Raw genomic sequence first — 23,796 nt, forward strand, 5'->3', positions numbered from 1 at the left:
CAGAGGACAGAAGAGTTAGAGGGGGCAGAGCGGGCAGAGAGTACAGATTCCTGAAAGGGTGATGAATAAAACTGTCTTTGAGTAGGCTAGTCCTGGCCCGCAGGTCTCCTCCCTGATGGCAGCAGACTGAAGAGGCGCTGTGATGGATGGGTGGCATCCCCCACTATGGTACCACATAGTGGAGGGCTTTGTGGGTGAGGCGGGTGCTGTAAATGTCCTGCATGGAGGGAAGAGAGGTTCCAATGATCTTCTCAGCTGCTCTCACTATGCAGTTGAGAGTCTTGCAGCAGGATGTGGTGCAGGCTCCGTACCACAGAGTGATGCAGTTGGTCAGGATGCTCTCAATGTAGAACGAGCACATGATGGGGGTCAGGGCTCTGGCTCTTCTCAGCTTGTGCAGGAAGTAGAGACGCTGGTGAGCTTTCTTGGCCAGTGATGACCTGTTGCTGGTCCAGGAGAGGTCCTCTGTGATGTGCACTCCCAGGAACTTGGTGCTGCGCACGAAAATAGAAAATATGTCCCTGTATCTCGCCCATAGTCAGCTGGTATAGGCTCCTGCACGCCCACGACCCTAGTGAGGATAAGTGGTATGGTACAAAAAATGGATGGATGCATGTACACATTGTTACAGCGTATGCAAAAAAAGGTCACTGTGTTGTCACAAAGTTAGCCAAGCCCATCATTTTCAATTAAGAAAAGAATTAGGAGTTAACAATGCAATCAGAATCAAATTACGATCTGCAATCGCCAGCTAGGCGGCACATCGGGGGACTGGTTAGCACGTGTGCCTCACAGTTCTGAGGACCCGGGTTCAAATCCACGTGCTTGCGTGGGTTTCTCCGGGTATTCCGTTTTCTTCCCACATCCCAAAAACATGTATTGTAGGTTAATTGAAAACTCTAAATTGCGAGTGTGAGTGCAAATGGTTGTTTGTTTATATGTGCCATGCGATTGGTTGGCAACCAGTTCAGGGTGTACCCTGCCTCTTGCCCGGCGTTAGCTGGGGTAAGTTCCAGCACGCCCGCGACCCTAGTGAGGGCAAGTGTTACTAAAAATGGATGGATGGATGGAGGAATCGCCATCTGTTTTTAAGGGTAAAGTGGTCTATCACTCTGTTGTGACTCAGATGCTGAAAGCGTGTCTTTTTTCGAATAGACTGAATTTTTCATTGAAACACAATTAATAACTGAACAATATAGAGGATAATGACATGACTTTGGCTCACAACACAATGTTTTCTCCAAAATACTTTTGAAGCCACTGAGATTATGTTTTGAGCGCATATGTGAATAAAACGTTGGGAGAAAAATATTATTCACTTACTTTGAAATTAAATAATAAAGTAATATTAAAATTTTTCCGATTGCTTAAACACTATTGTGAAAACAGGGCTCATTTTGTCAAAACATTACACACAGTTCACACAACCACACACACAAGTAGCAGAACACCTCAGTGTTTGCAAAATGAAACACACTGGGGTGGGGGGAACTATACACTGATTTATTAAAAAATACATTTTGATACCATATGAAAGTTTTTTTTGCACTACTTTTGAACAAAAAATATGTAACAGCTTCCACGGCAAAATGAATCTTTAAATAAGAATAAATGACAGATAATACTAAAACATAAAGGTATAAAAAAAAGAATCTACTTTACCAAGGGCTAACTGAATAAATATGCTTTTACAAAGTGTAATCACAAATTGCAACTTAATGGAAGCAAATACAGTTAATGCATAAACTGCAACAACATTAGGCTGTAAGCACTGACTTTTTAGAATCAGAATCATCTTTATTTGCCAAGTATGTCACATAAGGAATTTGTCTCCAGTAGTTGCAGCCGCTCTAGTAGGACAAAAGAAACTGATATAGGATGTGACACTGTCCCTATATTCATCCAGGCTGCCAGTTGCAGTTTCAAAGACTTTCTAATCTGTACAGTCTTAACAGTCTTGAAGTTCTTTGTTTCGTTGGTCCACTTCTTTACTGTTTTCACCACAGGCTTCACACATTTAAGTTTTTTTCTGTATGTTGATATTAAGTGAATTAAGCAGGGATCAGATGAGCCGAGAGCTGCGCGAGGGATAGCACTGTGCGTCATTTAACATGGTATACCAGTGGTCTAGAATGTTGTTTTCGCTGGTTTTCCATCTAAAGAAAGCCTTGTCTGTTTATCAAAGAACAAGCACGGGAGGTTTAACTTCACACACGGACGCTAAATGAATTACAAGCCAGTCCCAAGTAGCTCATCAAAGCTGAGTCACAGACACCTGGTTTCTCACCCGAACGCGAAATTAATTAAGTTCCACAGCCAGCCTAAAGAGTCTCACCAACAAAGACTTATTTTTTCCGCTGTTTTCTGTGACATTTGTTCCTTCTGTCTGGGACAATGGATGGAGCACCCGCGACACCCACAGGTAGTGGAAAGCTACTGCAACCCCAATTAACTAATCACAATCTTCACTGGACTTGAATGTTATATAATATTTAAGAACTTTGCATGAACGCCACCAGTGGTACCATCGCAATCGCGCCGCTAGTGATTGTATTTCTGGCAATTTGAATGTCTTATGTCAAATCTGTTTGTCAACTGAACCGGATGAGCTGTTTCACCCCACACAACACAAATGCCACATTGCAAATACTACAGTGTTCTCAACAACCACATACAATTTAAACATTCGTTACAGGGATTAAAGAGGATGTGCGCTTGACAACGCAAGGCTGGAAAATGGTTTTGTTATCTTAAATCCAAAAATTTATATTTTTTTCCCACTGGTTTTAAACCACAAAATAATCCTAAAATGGAAAAGTAACATTAAGAGGCGGTCCATCTCCCCTTTTGGTCCCGGGGGGCGACCACCCCTTTGGTGGCTGGCCATAAAGGCCTGAGACCCCTTTGTTGAGCTGGCTCTCGTTCGACCAACTTGCCGAAGACTGGCTCAGCCAGGACGCCCCACCTTGAACCGAGGACACATCGAACCCTTCCCCGCCGCAGGGCATGCTGCCAGCGCTCAGAGCTACCCTTTTTGGGTGCCTGTTGGGAAGGAAGCGGGCAGCACACGTCCGCTCCGAACGTCATGCGAACAGCGATATATGGGCTCCGGCTGCCCTGCCTGGGAACTCTTTTTTCCCCTTTTCCCCCCACCCTGCTCTTATTTTTTCTCCTTCTTCCTTTTCTGCCAAATCCACATGTTACCTGGACCAGCCAAACATTCGGGAGATTGCCCAGCCTGCCTAAAATCTGTTCCACGCAATGAAGTCCAGCTTGTGGTCTACTAAAAGTACAGATTAGTGCATATTTGGGTTTAAATTAACGAGAACAGGAACCCCAGCTATATGCATTGTCAATACACGCTAATTCCACCCTCATATCACAAGTCAGTCTCCTTTGCCAATGTTTGTCTGTCCTTTGTGTTTCTTTCCTGCATTGTTCCCCTGGTAGATTCCCATCTTAGATCTCATTAAATTTTCAATAAAAATTCACTACCTGTATCATTTGTGTGTTTGGATTCGACAAAAGGTATGCTGTTGTGTCATGGGACGCAGATTTAGGTTCGAATCTTGGAATGTTGCGCGCAATTTTGTCTTTTAAGCTCATACCTGCAGAGACGCCAGGAAAAAGGACAGACGCAGGAAAGTCGTTGAGGCGGGGGCTAAACTTGACGTGGCATGGTCTCGAGGTGGCGGGGCCAGAGTCAGACAGGGGGTTTGCGAAGTGGCAGGGGCTTTTGACAGTATCCCAGAGAGGTGAAAGAAAGAACAATAGGCATACGAAAAGGGAAATAAGACATTGTGTTGCTGGCCTAAAAATGAAAATGTGAGTGTTTAATACGTTGAGTCCGAGCGAGAGAGTACAACATTGGAACTTCTGTGAAGCTGGTATTTTACCCCGAAATTAGTGGGCACTAATGTTGTACATTATAGCAATGCTGTACTCACGACCGTAGATCAGTTGGTCGGTGCGGGTGGGTCTTTCTCCGGACATCTCAGGAGGGAAAAGAAAGCTTCAGATGAGGAAAAAGGAAAAGTTGTTCTTCACGCTTTTGTTAGGAAAGTATGACCGTCTTTCTTCCTGCCTTTTTCCTTGACCCGCTGGTACATCAGAGACCTCACGCCTGGCTGGAAGCACCACTTGCACTTTTATCAGCAACTTCTCTGATCACCAATGATCGACAAGAAGAGGCTGGGAACCCGAGTCTTCATCCCGTTGGCCGAGCCACGTGTTCGAACAAAGAAAATGGGAGGGGGGAGTGGTGGCAGCACGGCTGAGTATGAGCCTATGTACCTTGCAGCATCAAGCACAAGACACAGCCGGGAGTCAAAGCTTAAATACCCAGGAGGCGTGTCCAAGAGGGAACCGGAGAAGACTGGAGAAGACCACACCCATCGATTTTAATTTTAGTCTACAATTAAGCCATAAAAATGGTGTAAAAAGTCATATATTAATATAAAATACTCCCATCTTTGTACTCTTACTCATATACAAGCACATAGAAGGATTGTTTAAACTTTCGTCTTGGCAGATCAATTACTTATTGTTCAATCACATTTCATACTGTTTGGCTTCAAATCAAGACGAACAGTTCTGAAGTCTTGCAGCTGGACCTGTAAAACTGAAACATGACACAGACATCAAGGCATACATTTATCTTCAGTTAAATAAACCCTGAATGGAAGTCCACATTGCAGTGTTGCGTTCATTGGGGGACATCAAATTGTGCGTAATTTAGAAGAAAACAATGAGTTGGAAGCGGCGCCTGCGTCACTTCCGGGTTATCGTAATTTTAAATTACAGCGTTATAAATCAAGATATTTGATAGATATGAGTGGCACCACGTCATATTTTTAAGCATCGTTAAGTTTAACTAGGCGAAATGACGAAAAACCTTTCTAGTCTGTCTCTTATCGGAAGGTGGCTACATTTTTGCTAGACGTTCTAGAAATTTCGTTCCGAACCCAAACACACATATAATCAATGCAAGTGGTGAATTTTATTGAGAATTTAATAATAAAAAAAGGGGTTTCTACAGGATAAAACACAGACAAACACAAAATAAACAAGATATCTACGAACATTGGCAAAGGAAGGGATTTGTGATGTGAGATGAGCAGAATGGGCGTGTAGTGAATGCATATAGCTGAGGACTCCTGGTCCCGTTAATATAAACCCAAATATGCACTAATCCGTACTTTTAGTAGAACGCAATGTCTGGAACATGTTTGAGGCAGACGAGTCAGGCTCCCGAGTGTTTGGCCGGTAACAGGTGGGTTTGACGGGAGGGAGGAATGGAAAAACAGGAGCATCCGGAGGCCAACGAGTTCTCAGGCAGGACATCTCTCGGGTGACGTTCGGAGCGGCCGCGTTGCGTCCGCCTCCGTTCCCTCAGACTGAGTTCGGGCCCCAAGCAGGGTAGCTCGGCGCGCTTTTGCAGGAAGCTGCAGCCGGGGATCGTCCGATGTGTCCATGCAACCTCGGGTGAGGTGGGCGTCCTGCCTAGCGCGGGCGTCGGCGAGTTGGTCGGAGTGACCAAAAAGGCTTCTACACCGAGACTCCAAAAGTTCCCAACTTCTCCCAGCTCCGGCCCCTTTTATGGCCAGAGCGGGTCAAACTGGGGGTTTCCCCCCCTCCCCCCCCTCCTTTCCTACCACCTTCGCGAACACAGAGGGGCTGGACTGCCTTTTGGTGTTATTTTTCCATTCTAGGATTATTTTGTGGTTTCGAACCAGTGGAATAAAATATTAAGTATTGGGTTTAAAATAACGGGACCATTTTCCTCACCCTGCATTGGTCCACGCTCATCCTCTTTCATACCTGTAATGAATGTTTAAAATTTTATGTGGTATAGAGAACATCACTATTTTCATGTGACATTTGTGGCGTGGGGTGAGACATTCCATCTGGTTCAGTTAACAACAGATTTGACGTTAGACATTCAAGTTTGCAGCAATACAGACACTAGTGGCGTTTATGTAAAGTTCTTAAAATACTGACTCCCAGTCGAGTCACAGACTGTCTTATGAAGCCCTGTCTGTAGTGTCGTTCCGTCGCCCGTGGGTGTCGCTGTTGCCTGTTCCAACTCCCAAATAGCAGCTCTCAGCAGGGTGGAGGCATCGTTGTTGGTCGAATCCTTCGACTGGCGGGGAGTTAATTAATTTAGCATTCGGGGGCGAACCCAGCATCCGTGGGTCTCCCCTTTGAAGTCTCAGGCAGACGTGATTCACTTAGCGTCGGCATGACAAAGCAAATGTCTGTGTCTTGTTGAAGATAGTTCATTGTGTTAATCTGTTAAGAGTCTGCTTGTGACTCTGGAGTTACAGTCTACCTCGGCGAGGAGCGGCGGTAGTGCGAGGCTGGGGTGCCGGGTGGCATCTTTTGCGTGGCATGTCCGCTACATATCCCCCCTTCGGCGGCTGGATCCGGCTCGATGGCAGATGTAGGCGACGTCTCGTTGAAAGATGGCACAGGTCGGCAGGAACACACACACAACAAGGCAGTTACCAAAGTACAACCTTCATGCATATCACCCCCCTGATGGCTACAACAGTTGTTCATGGCAACTTCCAAAATAAGGTCAGCCCATATGTGTATATGGGTCAGGATTGATGTGTGTAGGTGTGGCTATCGGGATAGCAGGGAGAGTAGAAATACGGGGGTTTGGGCGTAGCTAAAACTAAGGGCGAGCATTACCTAGGTGCAAACCAAGGGCGAGCATTACCTAGGTGCAAACAAAAAAAAAAAAAAAAAAGAGGAGAACTCAATGCGGCTCTACGGGGGAGAAAGAAAGAGAACGAAAAAGGTAGCTAGCTCCGACTTGGCACGTAGGGGGCACAGCGGTCTGGAGTAGAACCCTACAAATCAATCAAGGAGAGGGAAGGTGCAGAGTAGAGGTTGTAATCTTGGGGAGAGCTGAATCCTAGTCTAGATTCAAAAGGGTGTAGTGAGGTCTGGGGGGCAATTTAGGTCAAGGAGGACCTCCTCCCCTGTCTGTATGGGGTTAGGTTCTTTTCCTACGGAAAATTTGGGGTCAAGCACCTGAGCACTGCTTCAGAAGACACTGCAAGTTCTGAGTCTTTCGGTAGAACAGGTAGGCGATGCCGAAGGTCATGCAGTAACCGAGACTGACCAGGGCAATTAAGATGTTATCTGCTGCGGACCAGGAATGCATGAGCGGGAGCTCGGGTATTCTGTCCTCATTGCTCATAGCGTGTAAGGTTTTTTCAATGTGGGTGATCTCAATCGCCTGAGTTCCTTCAAACTGAATCTGTGTAAGCGTCTCAGGATCAACTTCCAATTTGTACTGTCCGAAAAAGTTAGAAATCTCGATTTCGCTCTCATAATATTCGGTTGGCAGGTGGTAGAGGGCGACGTCCTCAATATGCAAAATGGCATCTTTGGGGAAGTCGAGCCACATGGTTTGATTCGGCAGGACGAGTCTCGTCGTGGTGACGTGGTGGTCATCACTCAGCGTTGCGCTTAGGCCTGGTGTGTTTACTAGCCACTTGGACCCAACAATTTCCGCGTGAGTAGTAGTAAACCGATAGCACGGTGTAGCTTCTGCTCTACATCATTCTTCATGGGCTTCAGGCCACAAATCCCATCCGATACATCTCAAATGATCAAATGAAATCTCTTAAACACCTAACCTATAATTATAATTCCATTACAACAAGCTGGAAATGTTTTGACTTGAGTTCGTTGTCACACTTCTGTGGGGCCAATTATGTATTACTCGTGCACTCACTGTAGTTGTCTCGCCATGCTGCACTATTTGCATATACTGGCCACTCATGCCAGAGTAGCATCTGCGACATTTGCACACTGATTGAGGAGTATCTGTAACATTTGCACAACCAACATTGTCCCAGATGATCGCACTACACGTCACTTTAAACCGCATACACTCCTTGAAGTCTCAGTGCCCTTTGCACAATGGTCATTGCACCGGACTATTGCAATATTAGTCATTCGAACTGCTCTAAGTGCTAGAGGACTCTGCATCTTTTTGCACAATTGTTTTTTTTCAATGTCTTTATGTCCCCAAAGTGTTCTGTAAATTGACTGTCTGTTGTACTAGAGCGGCTCCAACTACCGGAGACAAATTCCTTGTGTGTTTTGGACATACTTGGCAAATAAAGATGATTCTGATTCTGATTCTGATGAACATCTTACTGGGACACAGGTAATGGATGTCTTTGGTGAGGATGCACGTGCAAATTTGGCGCCAGATACAGATTAGGTTTACTATCGTGATAGGCGACGACCGCGGGAGTACTGATTCAGACGTATGTGTCGCTTTGCCAGGTGCCAACATAAATTACGTCTTTTAGGCGATAGATGTTGAGGGAGTCGATAATTGGAAGAGTAACAAGGAAGGCTACGTCTCGTAACTCAGGGTTGACATACAGGACAGTGGAACCCCCGAGAGAAAAAGCCAAGTGGGCTTGGACAGGGCTAATGGGGCTTGCCAGAGCTTTAGATAGGATGCTTTCGATTAAGCTCAGGGGAACCAAGTACGGAGGGATTCTACCCATTGCTAAGTGGTCTATGGACGAAGAGATTTCACGTAGCATGTCATTCATCAATGTGGTAACAATCTGTGTGTGAGCATAATCCGTTTGGACCACCGACAGTAGTTTACTTATGCTCTGTCTGGTTTGGTTCAGGATGACACTGTGAGTGTTGAGGACAAGGATAGTGCCCTTGTGTGTCTCGCCTAACGATTGGAGGTTAGCGGTTTGTCTCTCCATGTTGTGTTGGATGTTAGCAATTGCGGTTTGGAGTTCACCAATTTGTTTCTTAACCGTGTCTAAGCTGATGGCATTAATCATGGAGTTTCCTATGCTAAACAATGTGCCGAGGGAGGCGGCAGCCATGAGTAGGCCCCCCACAAAATGTTTTGAACGTCTGGCGATTCTGCTGAAATCGGCCTGAGTGCCGGCAAATTTTTCTAATTGCTGGAGCATGTGAGTGGTGTCGAAGGCGGCAGGGTGGATAGCCTTGCGACACCACGTGGCTCCTGCGTAGCTGGTTTTGGTGGACGTCTCGATGGTACTTAGGCTACACGCGTCACCGGTGGGGGCGCTGCGGATACCTGTTATTGCGGTCGTAATGTTTTTTTGTTTGCGGCGGAGCAGCGCGTTCGGTTTCACCAGTGTCTCGGTCGGGCGCCTGCGTTGGCGGACATGGTGAGTGAGTTTTGCACAGTGAGGCCACGAATGGCGGTGGACTGCGCTTCACGGAGGCACAATAACCAAAGACCACGATAATGCGAATGCGCAAGTGCAAAGTTAAGGAGAAACCGAAGTCAAGCTTGCGCAGCGCGCAGGAAGGATGAAGAGAAGGAGCGCCGGTCACGGCGAGCCACAGAAAGATCAAAAGAACGGCAGGCAACTTCGCCATCACGAACAATGTGGAACAGAAGAGGAAGGCTGGAAACCAGCACAGAAGGCGGCTCACATCACCAGTGGATGCTGCAGGTGACCAAAAAGAGCCCAGGTGTGGCCTGAGGGAGACGTGGGCGGCTACGGTGGGTAACACGGCATGGAGGTGAACTTTCCAAGTTCCAGAGAAGAATTGCACGGGAAATCTGAGGACTCTAAGGAAGGGACAAAACCCACGTCCTGTGCTGTTGAAGCCATGCATGTGTGAAAGTCACGGAAGAAGCAAGATGACTTAGCGGCCCTCGACAGAGCGGGCCAGCTCTGTAGGGAAGTCACTACAAAGGCCAGTGTGATGGCTGAAAATGCAGTCCATTGTTTAGGGACCGAGTCCACAAATTGCTTTTCAAATGGTGTGCTTTTTGTATTTATTAGGGGGTCGACTTGCCTCAAAAGGTCGAGAGCAAGTCCGGTGTCCCAGGAGCCACCCCTGGCGGCCCTGCTTGGTCCAGTCGAATAGGGAATTTGATAGTTGACGCTGTTACTATAACTTCGTCTTCGCCCAAAACTTCGCAGGCGTCGGGGATGGTTTGTCCCGACTTAAGGTTGGCGGAACCGTCATTAGCGTGCGACCACAAAACATCGTAGATAGTGTCAACTTGAACCGCATTTAAGTAAGTTTTATGCGGCAAATTGGGGACTACTCGGAAGCAGTGAGTTAACAAGCGATGGTTCCTTGCAGGTTTAGGGCGCATACGCCCACTGCAGTGACGGCAGACGGGAAAGCGGAATTATTTCAGCGTTAACTGAAGGTCAGAATGCTTAAGTCGTAGGTTGTCAAACAGTGCCTGAGAGATTGCCGATTTGTCAGCCCACAATGCCAGGATGACGTCGTCTTTTGGGCAGTCATGCTAATTCATTCCACCAGCAACATTGGGGCCGTTGTGCTCTTCGTGCGGTGGTTGGACAAGATGGCAGAGAAACGTGTCAAGTTCTCTAAGTCGGTTCAAGGAGGTCAGCCAAATTTAAGCGCGAGGTGGTGTCTTTTAATTGTGTAGTTAACTGGACTTGTTTATGGTGTTCAACTTCCAGTCTGCGTTTCACCAGAGCGTCCTCGCGGTCGCTCCATTTGAGTTGGGCCACCAAGTTCAGCACCATGCAGCCAAGACTTCGCGCGAGATTTTTATCTTTTAAGGTTTTGTGCTCGGCGTCACTCATAAGTTGTGCGATGTTATCATTGAGGACTTCGAGGCAAGCATTTTTGACGGACTCTACATAGCCCGGGACAAGGTCCCAAGTTAAATTGCTGAAGAGCTCTTCCAGTGTGTCAAGATTGTCGTATTTGGGACTTTCTGGAAGTTCCGCCATGATTTGCATTGCGCGTGCATAGCTTGTACTAGGTACGCAACTAACTTGTTTGTAATGTAGGCTCGTTTGAGCAGTGCGTCTAGTTTGGAATAGAGGCACAATATAGGCGATGTGCTTATGTGTTAAACACTTAAATTGCGTTCGCAAATTATGATGTGAGGGTTGATCACGTACTTTAAAGGTGTTTGAGTGTACATAGAAGCAGTGATCGAGTAGCACAAAAGTGTTAACGGTGTCCAGCGACGCGCGCACAATTTCTTTGATTTAATTAAATTGCTGCGTGAGAGTTGGCAATTGGTGATATAAAATACTTGCGAAGGGCACTTGGTGGAGTGGACGAATCAGCTTGTTGACTAAATTTGAAACTAATTTAACCAATTAATTTATTTAGTGATGGTAAATAAATTATTATTAGTTATAATTTAGTTAAGCAACTTGATTTGACTGTGTGTGATGGCTATCACTGCAAGTCAATTGGTGAAGCGATTTAGGTAAAAGTCCAATGTACTTATGATTAGACTTGTGAATTAATTGATTGCTTGTATGGCTAGTACAGGTGTGGCGTTTAGGCCAAGTGAAGAGGCATAAAAAACAAGCAGCTATTTAAAGAGAGAAAAAAAAAATCCACAAAAAAAAAATGTCCCCCCCCAAAAAAGTCCAAGAAAAAAAAAAAAATTTTTAAATAATAATGAAAATAAATTCCCCAAAAAAGAATTCCAAAAGAAATGTTCCCCCTCCCCCCCAAAAAATAAGTTTTTGGGAAAAATTAAAATCAAATCAAGTTTTCCTTTTTCTTTTTTTTTTTCCCCCCAAAAAATTAAAACCACAGTTAAAACAGTCAAGCAATTAATTAATAAACTCCACTTTGTAAAAGAAATCTGTTAATTAACTGTGGTTACTGAGCGGTTGTCGGTTTAGTTCGACAGAAAGTGTTTTGCACGTTTACTGGTGGTGGTGTTGCTGTATAGCAGTGCCGACGCTTTCCGGCGGTGTAACTCGTTAGAGTCTCACGTTGTAAATCCCAAAACTGGTTAAAAATACCAGGCATAAAGCTTTAAAGAATGATGGCGTCGTCAGCGTTTTGAAAACGAGCTAAAACGGAGGCTTTAAATTTAAAAACGCTCTTTCCAACTATCACGAATTCAGGGAAGCTCTCGGGGTTGTTCGGTTGCCTAGGCAACAGGTGACGTCAGGCAGCGCACAACAGAAGCTTATCAGCACACAAAAAGCACACGGCGGTGCTTATTATGAAAGCCCAAGTTTATTGTTTTGAAAGCGACCACAGATGAACACAATGCCTTAGCACGCGATCGGTAATGGCTGACTAGCGGCTTGAGCCGGAGCTAGTCAGCGCGACTTTCCAGTCACACAACCGAAAGTTGCGTGATGTGACAGAAATGTGACAACGAACGCAAGTAAAACAATTGCCAGCATGTTGTAATGGAATTGTAGGTTAGGTGTTTAAGAAGTTGATCGCAAGAGGGAAGAAGCTGTTGGAATGACTGCTAGTTCTAGTTTGCATTGATCGGAAGCGCCTACCTGAGGGAAGGAGCTGGAAGAGCTGGTGACCGGGATGTGGAGGGTCCGAGAGGATTTTGCACGCTCTTGTCTTAGTTCTGGCAGCGTGCAAGTCCTCAAGGGTGGGTAGGGGGGTACTGACAATCCTTTCAGCAGTTTTGATTGTCTGTTGCAGTCGGAGTTTGTCCGTTTTTGTAGCAGCACCAAACCAGACTGTGATGGAAGAACACAGGACTGATTCGATGACCGCTGTGTAGAACTGCCTCAACAGCTCCCGTGGCAGGCTGTGCTTTCTCAGAAGCCGCAGGAAGTACATCCTCTGCTGGGCCTTTTTGAGGACGGAGTTGATGTTGGTCGCCCACTTCAGGTCCTGAGAGACTGTAATTCCCAGGAACTTGAAGGTCTCGATGGTTGACACAAGGCAGCTGGACAACGTGAGGGGCAGCTGTGGCGAAGGATGACTCCTCAAGTCCACGATCATCTCTACAGTCTTGAGCGTGTTCAGCTCCATGTTGTGTCGGCCGCACCACAGCTCCAGCCGCTCCGCTTCCTGTCGATATGCAGATTCGTCACCGTCCTTGATGAGGCTGATGACAGTCGTGTCATCTGCAAACTTCAGGTGTTTGACAGTCGGGTGCGTTGAGGTGCAGTTGTTCGTGTAGAGAGAGAGAAGAGCAGCGGAGAGAGGACACAACCTTGGGGCGCCCCAGTGCTCATGCTGCATGTGCATGAGGTGGCCTCCTCCAGCCTCACCTGCTGTGTCCTGCCCGTCAGGAAGCAGTAAATCCACTGGCAGATGGCAGGCGAGACGCTGAGCTGGAGAAGCGTGGAGGAAACGAGTTCGGGGACGATGGTGTTGAACGCTGAGCTGAAGTCCACGAACAGGATCTTCGCGTAGGTCCCTGCACTGTCGAGGTGTTCTAGGATGAAGTGCAGTCCCATGTTGACTGCATCATCCGCAGACCTGTTCGCTCGGTAGGCAAACTGCAGGGGGTCCAGCAGGGGACCTGTGATGCTCTTGGGGTGGTCCAGCACGAGACGGTTAAAGGACTTCATGACCACAAATGTCAAGGCGACAGGCTTGACAATTGCTTGACACATTTTACAGCATATGAGACATCCATCCATCCATTTTCTGAGCCGCTTCTCCTCACTAGGGACGCGGGCGTGCTGGAGCCCATCCCAGCCATCATCGGGCAGGAGGCAGGGTACACCATGAAGTGGTTGCCAGCCAATCGCAACGCACATAGAAACAAACAACCAGTCACACTCACATTCAGAACATGCAAACTCCATACAGGCGGGGCTGGGGATTGAACCCCGCTCCTCAGAACTGTGAGGCAGACGCTCTAACCACTCAACCACCGTGCCGCCGCATATGAGACGTGTGTTACAAACTAAACAAATTGCTTAGCGCTAAAAATAATACTAGAGCATCACCTTACTTTTAATCCATCACTGACTAAATCTTTCCCAAATTATGTGTTCACAGTGTCCCGGGTATTGGAAGCAATGAGTGACAACACTACTAGTTCTACTACAGCCAATGACCTAGACCTCATCTATCTAAAATGCATTATGGCGAGCCCACTGGTGTGGTACACACTTACAGAGCTGTGTGTTTGTATGTCTTTGTCCCCGTTATATCTATCTGTAAAACGTTTTATGTTTTATGTTTGTGTGTTAGGAGCCAGTGGAAGGCCTGAAGGAGCTGCATTTGTCCCCAGTTAGGGAAAACAATGTGGAGCTTCTGCAGGAAATTCTCAGAGATCTTGATCCATTCACACACCGATCCAAATCAGCTGCTGAGCTCTTTCACTTACTTACACAGCCTCATTTTCAGGTGTGATGTGGAATGATCCTGGAAAAAAAAAAAAAAAGTTTTCAATTAGTAAATAACCTTTTTGTTATATTTGTTAATTTATAGTATTTTATGTATAACACACTTTACATGATGTCAGGGTGCTACAGTGCAAAAATAAGAGATAATACCTAGAAATGAGGCAATCCCTCACTGTATCGCGGTTCACTAATTGCGGATTAAGTGCAATGCAGATTTATGTTATTTTTTTTAGATCATTGTAGTGGAGTTATTGCACATCTCTGATACAGTTAGCTTTATCGACTATATGAATAAGAGCCCAATTGAGTTATGACATGAGGTCAATTGGCCTTATATTCTGAGCAGAAAAAGAAACCTTACTTATTCTCCTCTTGTAAATCACCAAATTGCTTTAGGATACACCGAACATGACTGAAAAGCCACTGTTTAAAACACAAGCCACAGTCAGAGTTTTATTCAATGAATTCACAAATACCAACCATATCATGACAAATACCTAATGCACACACTCATAACAATAGGAACACATGCAATTAAAGACCAACATTTAGCTTGATTTTTGTACAACTATGGTATTGTAGATAAAAACATCACCAGAAAGAGTTCTGGTTTACCATAATGCTTTTAGCTAACTACAGTTCCAGGACCGTCAGTGTGAGGAATGGAGCCAATGCTTAATACAGGAAAGCGTCTGTTCACACCATGTCTGTATGAGCTGTTGGTCAAGTCACTCAAGTAAAGCACAAAGGCATGTGCTTGTGTAGAGTGTGTGAATTGTGACCTCAAAAGGACAAATAAAATACCTACACCTCTAAAATATCACATATTGACATTGACTTGAAACATGTACATTTATATAATAATATAATAAATAATTGGTCGCTACTTCCTTGATTTCATTTACTGCGGGGACAATGCTAAAAAGACAAATGTGATCTTATGAGGTGTCAATCATTTGTCACACAGTCACAGGCGTAATCATCACGGGCACCCCCCGTGCCCTTGCAAAAACTAAAGCTTCCGACCAATAACATTTAGTGTTAAAGTAGCACTCCATTTCAAATAAGGTGCTTTTCTGCGGTAACAAAGTATCAGGTCAGCGCAAAGCCTCTGTAGTTTGCTGACGACGAGTGTGCCTGCAAGTGCACAACAAATGACTGCGAGCCTACTACTGTCACAAATATGACAAAAAGCAGTTGTTTTTTTTAATTGTGAACTCCTCTTTTAATGATTAGAATCTTTGGACACAAACTTGTTTGCCTAACTCAAGCTATTAATCTAAATTTAACCACATATTTATTTTTTTATGTCAAAAGGATCAGATTCCGTATCGTACGATTTTGATAAAAAATATTATATTTTGCAAATATGACAATATATAATTATGAGCAATACTTGAGAATACTGTTATCCATACGTTTTTAAACTGTGGTTGAATAATGGAGACTGAATTGCAAGTTAAAAATTGTATTTTCACTAATGTGTATGTAATTATAATGTCAGTCTTTACTAGAGACTCATGACTCAGTTGCATCCCAGGGGGATGGAAGCCCCCTCTCCTGCCCATGCAAATTTACGACTCATGATCAAGATAGACAGATGAACAACTTTCGGCCTCCACCTGATGCAATCCGCATGGTGGGCATACGCAAAGTGGCTGGCGAACATCTGGTAGGTGAAAGAATAGCTTTATGTCTCAAATCAACAAGTATTTGTTGTGGATTAAGTTGTTCATTCACTCAACCAAAACGTGCACAATAGATACAACATCTACCCAGGGAATACACAATTTAATAATCTATACAAATAAATTCTGTAAAAACAAATTGAAGTGCTTAAAACAGATCCAGCATTGAAAGTGATAAAATGAAATTTGAGGTATATTTTCTTTATTTAAAAAGTGAATGATCCAATGATTGAAACTGAAATATGAAACAGAACAGCTTTACTGGAAAACTTAACACTTAAATGGATGTACACGGACATGCAGTCAACGACCTGTTCCGTTTTGGTCAATGTATTATTTCTTAACCAACATACACAATAAGAATATTTTTAAAATGTGCATTCAATATTCGAGATTAATCAGGTGTTTGTCAGATTCCACTGCACATATATTTATTGCTCATTGTCAATGTCATAATGACATGAATGTAATTAATGCTTTGGCTGGAAGAAAAGAGACAAGATGATCACAAAAAATGGGTCGCACTACAAGAAGGCCAGAGCAGACGTGAAGGACAACTGCACTTTAATTAAGATAAAAGGTGATTCACTCAAATGAATAAAAAGGCTATCATTGGTTTCAGGGTGTGACATTCAAGGTAGAGGATGGTGAGCTGGTGATAGCACGGATTCTCCATGGAGGGCTGATAGACCAGCAAGGATTGCTGCATATCGGTGATATCATCAAAGAGGTGAGATAAACCATTCAATGAGTGAGAATGTTTCTCTCTATTTCCATTCAATACATTTAGGTTTGGGATCATTTGCCCCCTGATATGAATTCTGCTCATGATTTAAGAGTTGGAGTTGTTTTATAACGTTTCTACTTTAGACCACTGCTACTCCACTCTTTTTTCAACAAATCATATATTTATATAATGTTCAAGGAAATCTCTAATGTGTCCTGGTGCCCAAGACAGAAGCCTCAGCACTCCCCTATAATATAAAAGGATGTCAAATAATCTTTATTGTGGCCCTTGTTTGAGATGCAGTTGACCTCAATTGCCTCCTTGTACTTGCAAAACTATGGAAATGTTCCTCCTCATATCCCTTGCCCCTGTATTTGATCATTGGCCTTTTTAAACTTTTTCTGCCGGTCATTAACAAAGCTAAACTCAACCACGAACTCCCTAAATACAAGCAGCACATCGACTACCAGGGAAAATAACATTTTAGACCACTGCTACACTACGCTAAAAAACGCATACCGTGCTATACCTCGTGCAGCCCTGGGTTCCTCTGATCACTGCTTAATTCACTTAATACCGACGTACAGGCAAGAACTTAAAACCGCGAAGCCTACAGTGAAAAAGTGGACCAATGAAGCAAAGATGGAACTTCAAAGCTGCTTAGACTGCACAGACTGGAGTGTCTTTGAAAATTCAGCTGGCAGCCTGGATGAATATATGGACACTGTTACATTCTATATCAGTTTCTGTGAAGATGTGTGTGTACCAACAAAATCAAAACTATGCAGCAAAGTTGGAAAAACAGTTTCGCGCTAACGACTCTAAATCAGTCTGGCATGCATTCCAATCGCTGACTAATTACAAGCGATGATGCCCCCCAAGCTGAGAACAATAGCACACGAGCCAACGACTTAAACGCCTTCTACTGCAGAGTGAAAAGGACACTTTCACACCCACCCGGCCGCACCCCCGACCACAATCACACACCTGACTTCTGCGTTAAACATCCATGAACAGGATGTGAGACGCATCTTCAAACAACAAAAGATTAACAAAGCGGCAGGCCCAGACCATGTGTCCCCATCCTGCCTCAAAGTCTGCGCGGACCAGCTCACTCCAGTCTTCACACAGATCTTCAACAGATCTCTGGAACTGTGCGAAGTCCCATCCTGTTTCAAACGCTCCACCATCATTCCAGTCCCCAAAAAACCTGCAATCTCGGGTCTAAATGACTTCAGGCCTGTCGCTTTGACATCTGTGGTCATGAAATCCTTTGACCGTCTCGTGCTGGACCACCTCAAGAGTGTCACAGGTCCCCTGCAGTTTGCCTACCAAGCGAACAGGTCTCCGGATGATGCAGTCAACATGGGACTGCACTTCATCCTAGAACACTTTGACAGTGCAGGGACCTATGCGAGGATCCTGTTCGTGGACTTCAGCTCAGCGTTCAACACCATCATCCCTGAACTCCTTTCATCCAAGCTTCTCCTGCTCAACGTCTCACCTGCCAGCTGCCAGTGGATTTACAGCTTTCTGATGGGCAGGACACAGCAGGTCAGGCTGGGGGAGGCCACCTCATCCACACGCAGCATCAGCACTGGGCCGCCCCAAGGTTGTGTCCTCTCTCCGCTGTTCTTCTCTCTCTAGACGAATGACTGCACCTCAGCGCACCCGACTGTCAAACTCCTGAAGTTTGCAGATGACACCACTGTCATCAGCCTCATCAAGGACGGTGACGAGTCTGCATATCGACAGGAAGCGGAGCGGCTGGAGCTGTGGTGCGGCCGACACAACATGGAGCTGAATACGCTCAAGACTGTAGAGATGATTGTGGACTTCAGGAGTCATCCTTCGCCAGAGCTGCCCCTCACGTTGTCCAGCTGCCTTGTGTCAACCGTCGAGACCTTCAAGTTCCTGGGAATTACAGTCTCTCAGGACCTGAAGTGGGCGACCAACATCAACTCCGTCCTCAAAAAGGCCCAGCAGAGGATGTACTTCCTGCGGCTTCTGAGAAAGCACAGCCTGCCACCGGAGCTGCTGAGACAGTTCTACACAGTGGTCATCGAATCAGTCCTGTGTTCTTCCATCACTGTCTGGTTTGGTGCTGCTACAAAAAAGGACAAACTCCGACTGCAACGGACAATCAAAACTGCTGAAAGGATTGTCGGTACCCTCCTACCCACCATTGAGGACTTGCACGCTGCCAGAAGAGACAAGAGCGTGCAAAATCCTCTTGGACCCTGCGCATCCCGGTCACTAGCTCTTCCAGCTCCTTCCCTCAGGTCGGCACTACCGATCAATGCAAACTAGAACTAGCAGACATTCCAACAGCTTCTTCCCTCTTGTGACCAACTTCTTAAACACCTAACCTACAATTCCATTACAACATGCTGGCAATGTTTTGACTTGAGTTCGTTGTCACATTTTTGTGGGGCCAATTATGTATTACTCGTGCACTCACTGTAGTTGTCTCGCCATGCTGCACTATTTGCATATACTGGCCACTCATGTCAGAGTAGCATCTGCTCCATTTACCCACTGATAGAGGAGTATCTGCAACATTTGCACAACCAACATTGTCCCAGATTATCGCACTACTCGTCACTTTAAACCGCATACACTCCTTGAAGTCTCGGCGCCCTTTGCACATTGGTCATTGCACCGGACTATTGCAATATTAGTCATTCGAACTGCTCTAAGTGCTAGAGGACTCTGCATCTTTTTTCACAATTGTCAAAAAAAATAAATAAATGTGCCGGCATTACTTGATAACTAGCAACCCTTTACTGCTCAGTGACTGTTTTTTGTCATTGTCTTTATGTCTCCAAAGTGTTCTCTGTCAATTGACTGTCTGTTGTTGTACTAGAGCGGCTCCAACTACCGGAGACAAATTCCTTGTGTGTTTTTGGACATACTTGGCAAATAAAGATGATTCTGATTCTGATTCTGATTGCTAAGATGCTTAGGTACTCAATACTTTGCGGTGCATTAATAAGTTGGACATAAATTGGTTTGTGAACCTACTCTAACTCTTAAGTATTTGTGTTCATATCTGGAGTCAGTGTTACAAGCGACCACTGGTCAAATCATGGTCATATTACGTAAACTATGTATGTTTTTATCCCATGAACCCCTAAATGTAACTGGTATACTTCAAAGAAATTTTACTAACATATTTTCAACAAAATGATTCAAGTGCTTAAATTTTTCTCACATGTCACAAATTGTGTACCTCCTCAGTGGAATGACCCATATACCCTTTATTGGCAATGATAGGGGCGGCACGGTGGCCGACTGGTTAGAGCGTCAGCCTCACAGTTCTGAGGACCCGGGTTCAATCCCCGTTCAGGTCCTGCCTGTGTGGAGTTTGCTTGTTCTCCCTGTGCCTGCATGGGTTTTCTCCGGGCACTTCGGTTTCCTCCCACATCCCAAAAACATGCATTAATTTGAGACTCTAAATTGCCCGTAGGTGTGACTGTGAGTGCGACTGGTTGTTTGTTTATGTGCCCTGCGATTGGCTGGCAACCAGTTCAGGGTGTACCCTGCCTCCTGCCCGATGACAGCTGGGATAGGCTCCAGCACGCCCGCGACCCTAGTGAGGAGAAGCGGCTCAGAAAATGGATGAATGGATGGCAATGACAGAGGTCAAACATTTTCTGTAAGTCTTCACAAGGTTTTCGCACACTGTTGGTGGTATTTCGGCCCATTCCTCCATGCAGATCTCCTTTAGAGCAGTGATGTTTTGATTTTCTATGATGAGATTTGGAGACTGGCTCGGCCACTCCAGGACCTTGAAATGTTTCTTACGAAGCGACTCCTTCATTGAGTATTGTTTGGGATCATTGTCATGCTGAAAGACCCAGCCACGTTTCATCTTCAATGCCCTTGCTGATGGAAGGAGGTTTTCACTCAAAATCTCACAATACAGGAAGTCCTCGAGTTATGACACACTCGACCTACGACGTTTCGACTTCACGACGCCCGTGCCTCGGCCGCCATTTTGTCCCAGCACCATAGTGTTTCTGCTTAGCTAGTGCATAGTGCTTGTCTGTATTTGTGCGGCGGGAGTATCTTTGCCTTTTTCGCCCTTTAAATTTGATTCCAGTTCCTCCTTTCGATTCCAGTTCCAAACGATTCTCGATTCTGATTCTTTTATGGGCTGGGTCTAAAAACTTTGCATGGTTTCAATGAAGGGTGTCCAAATTATGAACATCCATTTTCTTGGCAGCCCGCAGCATAGATTAAAATTAACATTTGACTCAGGTTTCTTTATAAGTATCAGTATCAATATCAAACCTATGAACTAAAAGAATGTGTGTTTAAGTAACCCAATTGACTTAATATTCATTAATTAGTGTCACGTGTAGGCGGCACGGTGGACGACTGGTTAGAGCGCCAGCCTCACAGTTCTGAGGACCCGGGTTCAATCCCCGGCCCCGCCTGTGTGGAGTTTGCATGTTCTCCCCGTACCTGCGTGGGTTTTCTCCGGGCACTCCGGTTTCCTCCCACATTCCAAAAACATGCATTAATTGGAGACTCTAAATTGCCCGTAGGCATGACTGTGAGTGCGAATGGTTGTTTGTTTCTATGTGCCCTGCGATTGGCTGGCAACCAGTTCAAGGTGTACCCTGCCTCCTGCCCGATGACAGCTAAGATAGGCTCCAGCACGCCCGCGACCCTAGTGAGGAGAAGCGGCTCAGAAAATGGATGGATGGATACTGTCACGTGTATTGGTTTTGATAAAAATGTAATTAATTTGGAAAAAGATATGAAGGAAGGTAAACGCCTGCGTTCACTTACAGGTTAGTACGATTTACGTTGTTACCGTTAAAATCAAACAAATTTTGTCTCGTAGACAGGGGTTCTATTCTTTGACAAAGGAACAAAACTTAGCTCAAGTAAAGAGGAAGCGAGGAGGTCCGGGAAACAGTTCGGTCAGGGGGGGACCTCCTGCACAGTTTGAACTGCGTCATTTTCGGGATCAGCCATGCCTTTCCACCGGAAGACCTCACCCAAGCATTGGAGTTGTTCGGAGCAGTGCCGCAGCTCCTGGGTCTTTTGGTAGGGCAGGTAGGCTTTTCTGAAAATCATGTAGTGGTCGAAGATGGTTAGGGCCACTAAGTTAAGGTCTGTAGCAGAGCAGGAATGTGCAAACAGGGGCTCTAGTGTCTCAGCGTTGGTCATGTCAATTGCCTGAGTTAGTTAAAATTTAATTTGTTCAAGCCTTTTGGGGTCAAAATAAACTTTGTGCTGTTTGAAAAACTTAGAAATCACAATTTGGCTGTCGTAACTGCCGGACGGCAGGTTGTACCCAGTGACATCCTCAATATGCCAAGTGGCATCTTTGAGGGCGTTGCTGATTGAGCGAGCGACAAGGAAGGTTTTTCCTCGGAACTCAGGATTGACATGCAGAGCTGTGGAGATTGTAAGGAAAAACCGGAGGTGGGCCGGATTAGTGGGGCCTGTCAGGGCCGTAGACTGAATAATTTCAATTAAGCCGAGGGGTCCCAAATGTGAACAAATTTTATCGATTGTTAAAGTGTCTAGAAAGGGTGCAATTTCATATAGCCTGTCGTTCATCAACATGTTAGCAATCTGTGTGTGAGCATAAACCGTTCGGAGCACAGACGACAGCGTGGTTATGGCATGCCTATTTTGGTTTAAAGCTACACAGCAAATGTCGAGAACTAAAATGGCTACCCTGAGCGTGTTGCTGAGCGACCAGGAATTGGTTAACTTGTTAGCCATGCATTGTCGTGTGGTGGGAATTTTGGACTGCAATTCCTGAAGTTGTGTCTCGATAGTAGTAAGGCTACAAACTGTGGGTGCGTTTTATTTCAGTCGTTATGTTATCGGTTTGTGGCGGAGCAGCACGTTCGGTTTCACCTGTGTCTTGGTTGAGCATCTGCGTTGGCGGACTTGGTGAAGCAAGGATGCTGTCATGGACGTTGGACCTGCTTGACCGGTCCGGTCTCACTGTGTTGACCATCCTTGGTTTTGTGCATGGTGCATTGTGGGCGGATGCCCGTGTGACCCCACTTTCACTACGTGGGGCCACGAGTGGCTGAAAACTGAGCTCCATGGAGGCGCAATAACAAAAGTCCACGATAATGCAAATGAGCAGTTGCAGAGTTAAGCTTGCGGAGCCCGCAGGAAGGAAGACTTGAAAGAGTGGCCACCAAGGCGAGCCACGGAAAGATCAAACAAAAAGCAGGCACCTTTGACATCATGACCAACGTAGAACAGAAGAGGAAGGCTGGGAACCAGCACAGAAGGAGGCGTTCATCACCAGTGGTTACTGCAGATGCAATAGAAGAGCCGGGTCCAAGGCGTTGCCTGAGGGAGAAAAGGGTGGGCAGGGTGGCTAAAATGGCACAGAGGTGCACTTTGCCAGGTCCAGAGAAGATTTTTATGGGAAGTCCGAGGTCTCCGAGAGACAAAACCCACATGTCCTGTGCTGTAGAATCCATGCGTGTGTGAAAATCACGAAAGAAGCACAATGACTTAGCGGCCACTGAAAGTGACGGCCAGCTAACCAATAAAGACACAATCAAAGCTAGCGTGGCAGCTGAATAGGTGGACCAGTGATGAGGGACGGGGCCCATAATATGCAACTCAGAGGGCGTAGTTTTGCATCTCAGCAAGGGGTCCTGTGGTCGCAAAAGCTTGAAAGAATGGCTGGTGTCGCGAGAACGACTACTAGGGGACATCGTCAGTGTTATCGGTGTGCACCCCCCTTTTGTTTAAGAAGTCAACTGGCTGCGATTGTGATAGAGGCGGCGGATCCACGAGGATCAAGAGTGTAGCACTGGGAGGATTCTCTTGTGTGTTCTGGCCTTCTTCGGGTCTCCCCACGGGGCTTCAGCTGCCCCCTGCTCCAGTGTGTTCCACTAACGTGTATGTGTTCACTGTGATGGGTTAAATGCAGAGAACAAATTTCGTGTGCATGCGTGCATGTTCATGACAATAAAAGATGATTCTTCTTCTCTTATTCTTATTCTTCTTTAATAAGGTACAATCTATCGTCAGTAGTAGCTCAAGGAAATCGTTTAAGGTTAAAGTCAATGTCTTTAAGGTACGCGGCTGTGTCGTGTAAGCCGTCAGATTTAGGTTCGAATCTCGGAATGTTGCGCGTAATTCTGTTTCTTTTAAGCGCATACCTGTCAAGACGCCAGGATAAAAGACAGGCTCAGGGGGGAGTCATTGAGGCGTGCTGCACATGGCGTGTCGGGCTCCCGACTTGGCAGTGCCAGGTTCGGAGAGGGGC

General features: G+C 45.6%; 1 protein-coding gene across 4 annotated transcripts in view; it reads left to right on the forward strand.

Annotated features, from left to right (window-relative positions):
* Positions 1–23,796, forward strand: part of LOC133415306 (MAGUK p55 subfamily member 2-like) — a 142,875-nt gene that overhangs the window by 1,485 nt on the left and 117,594 nt on the right. For 3 of the 4 annotated variants that reach the window (XM_061701267.1, XM_061701265.1, XM_061701268.1), the window contains exons 2-5: positions 13,765–13,865; positions 13,960–14,115; positions 15,619–15,786; positions 16,425–16,532. In XM_061701267.1, the coding sequence (XP_061557251.1) occupies positions 13,765–13,865; positions 13,960–14,115; positions 15,619–15,786; positions 16,425–16,532 (533 nt within the window). Of the gene's footprint in view, positions 1–6,326; positions 6,474–13,764; positions 13,866–13,959; positions 14,116–15,618; positions 15,787–16,424; positions 16,533–23,796 lie in introns of all 4 variants that reach the window. The other variant, XM_061701266.1, reaches the window with a different exon arrangement.

Source organism: Phycodurus eques, chromosome 16 (genome assembly GCF_024500275.1).
Source record: "Phycodurus eques isolate BA_2022a chromosome 16, UOR_Pequ_1.1, whole genome shotgun sequence".
Lineage (NCBI taxonomy): Eukaryota > Metazoa > Chordata > Actinopteri > Syngnathiformes > Syngnathidae > Phycodurus > Phycodurus eques.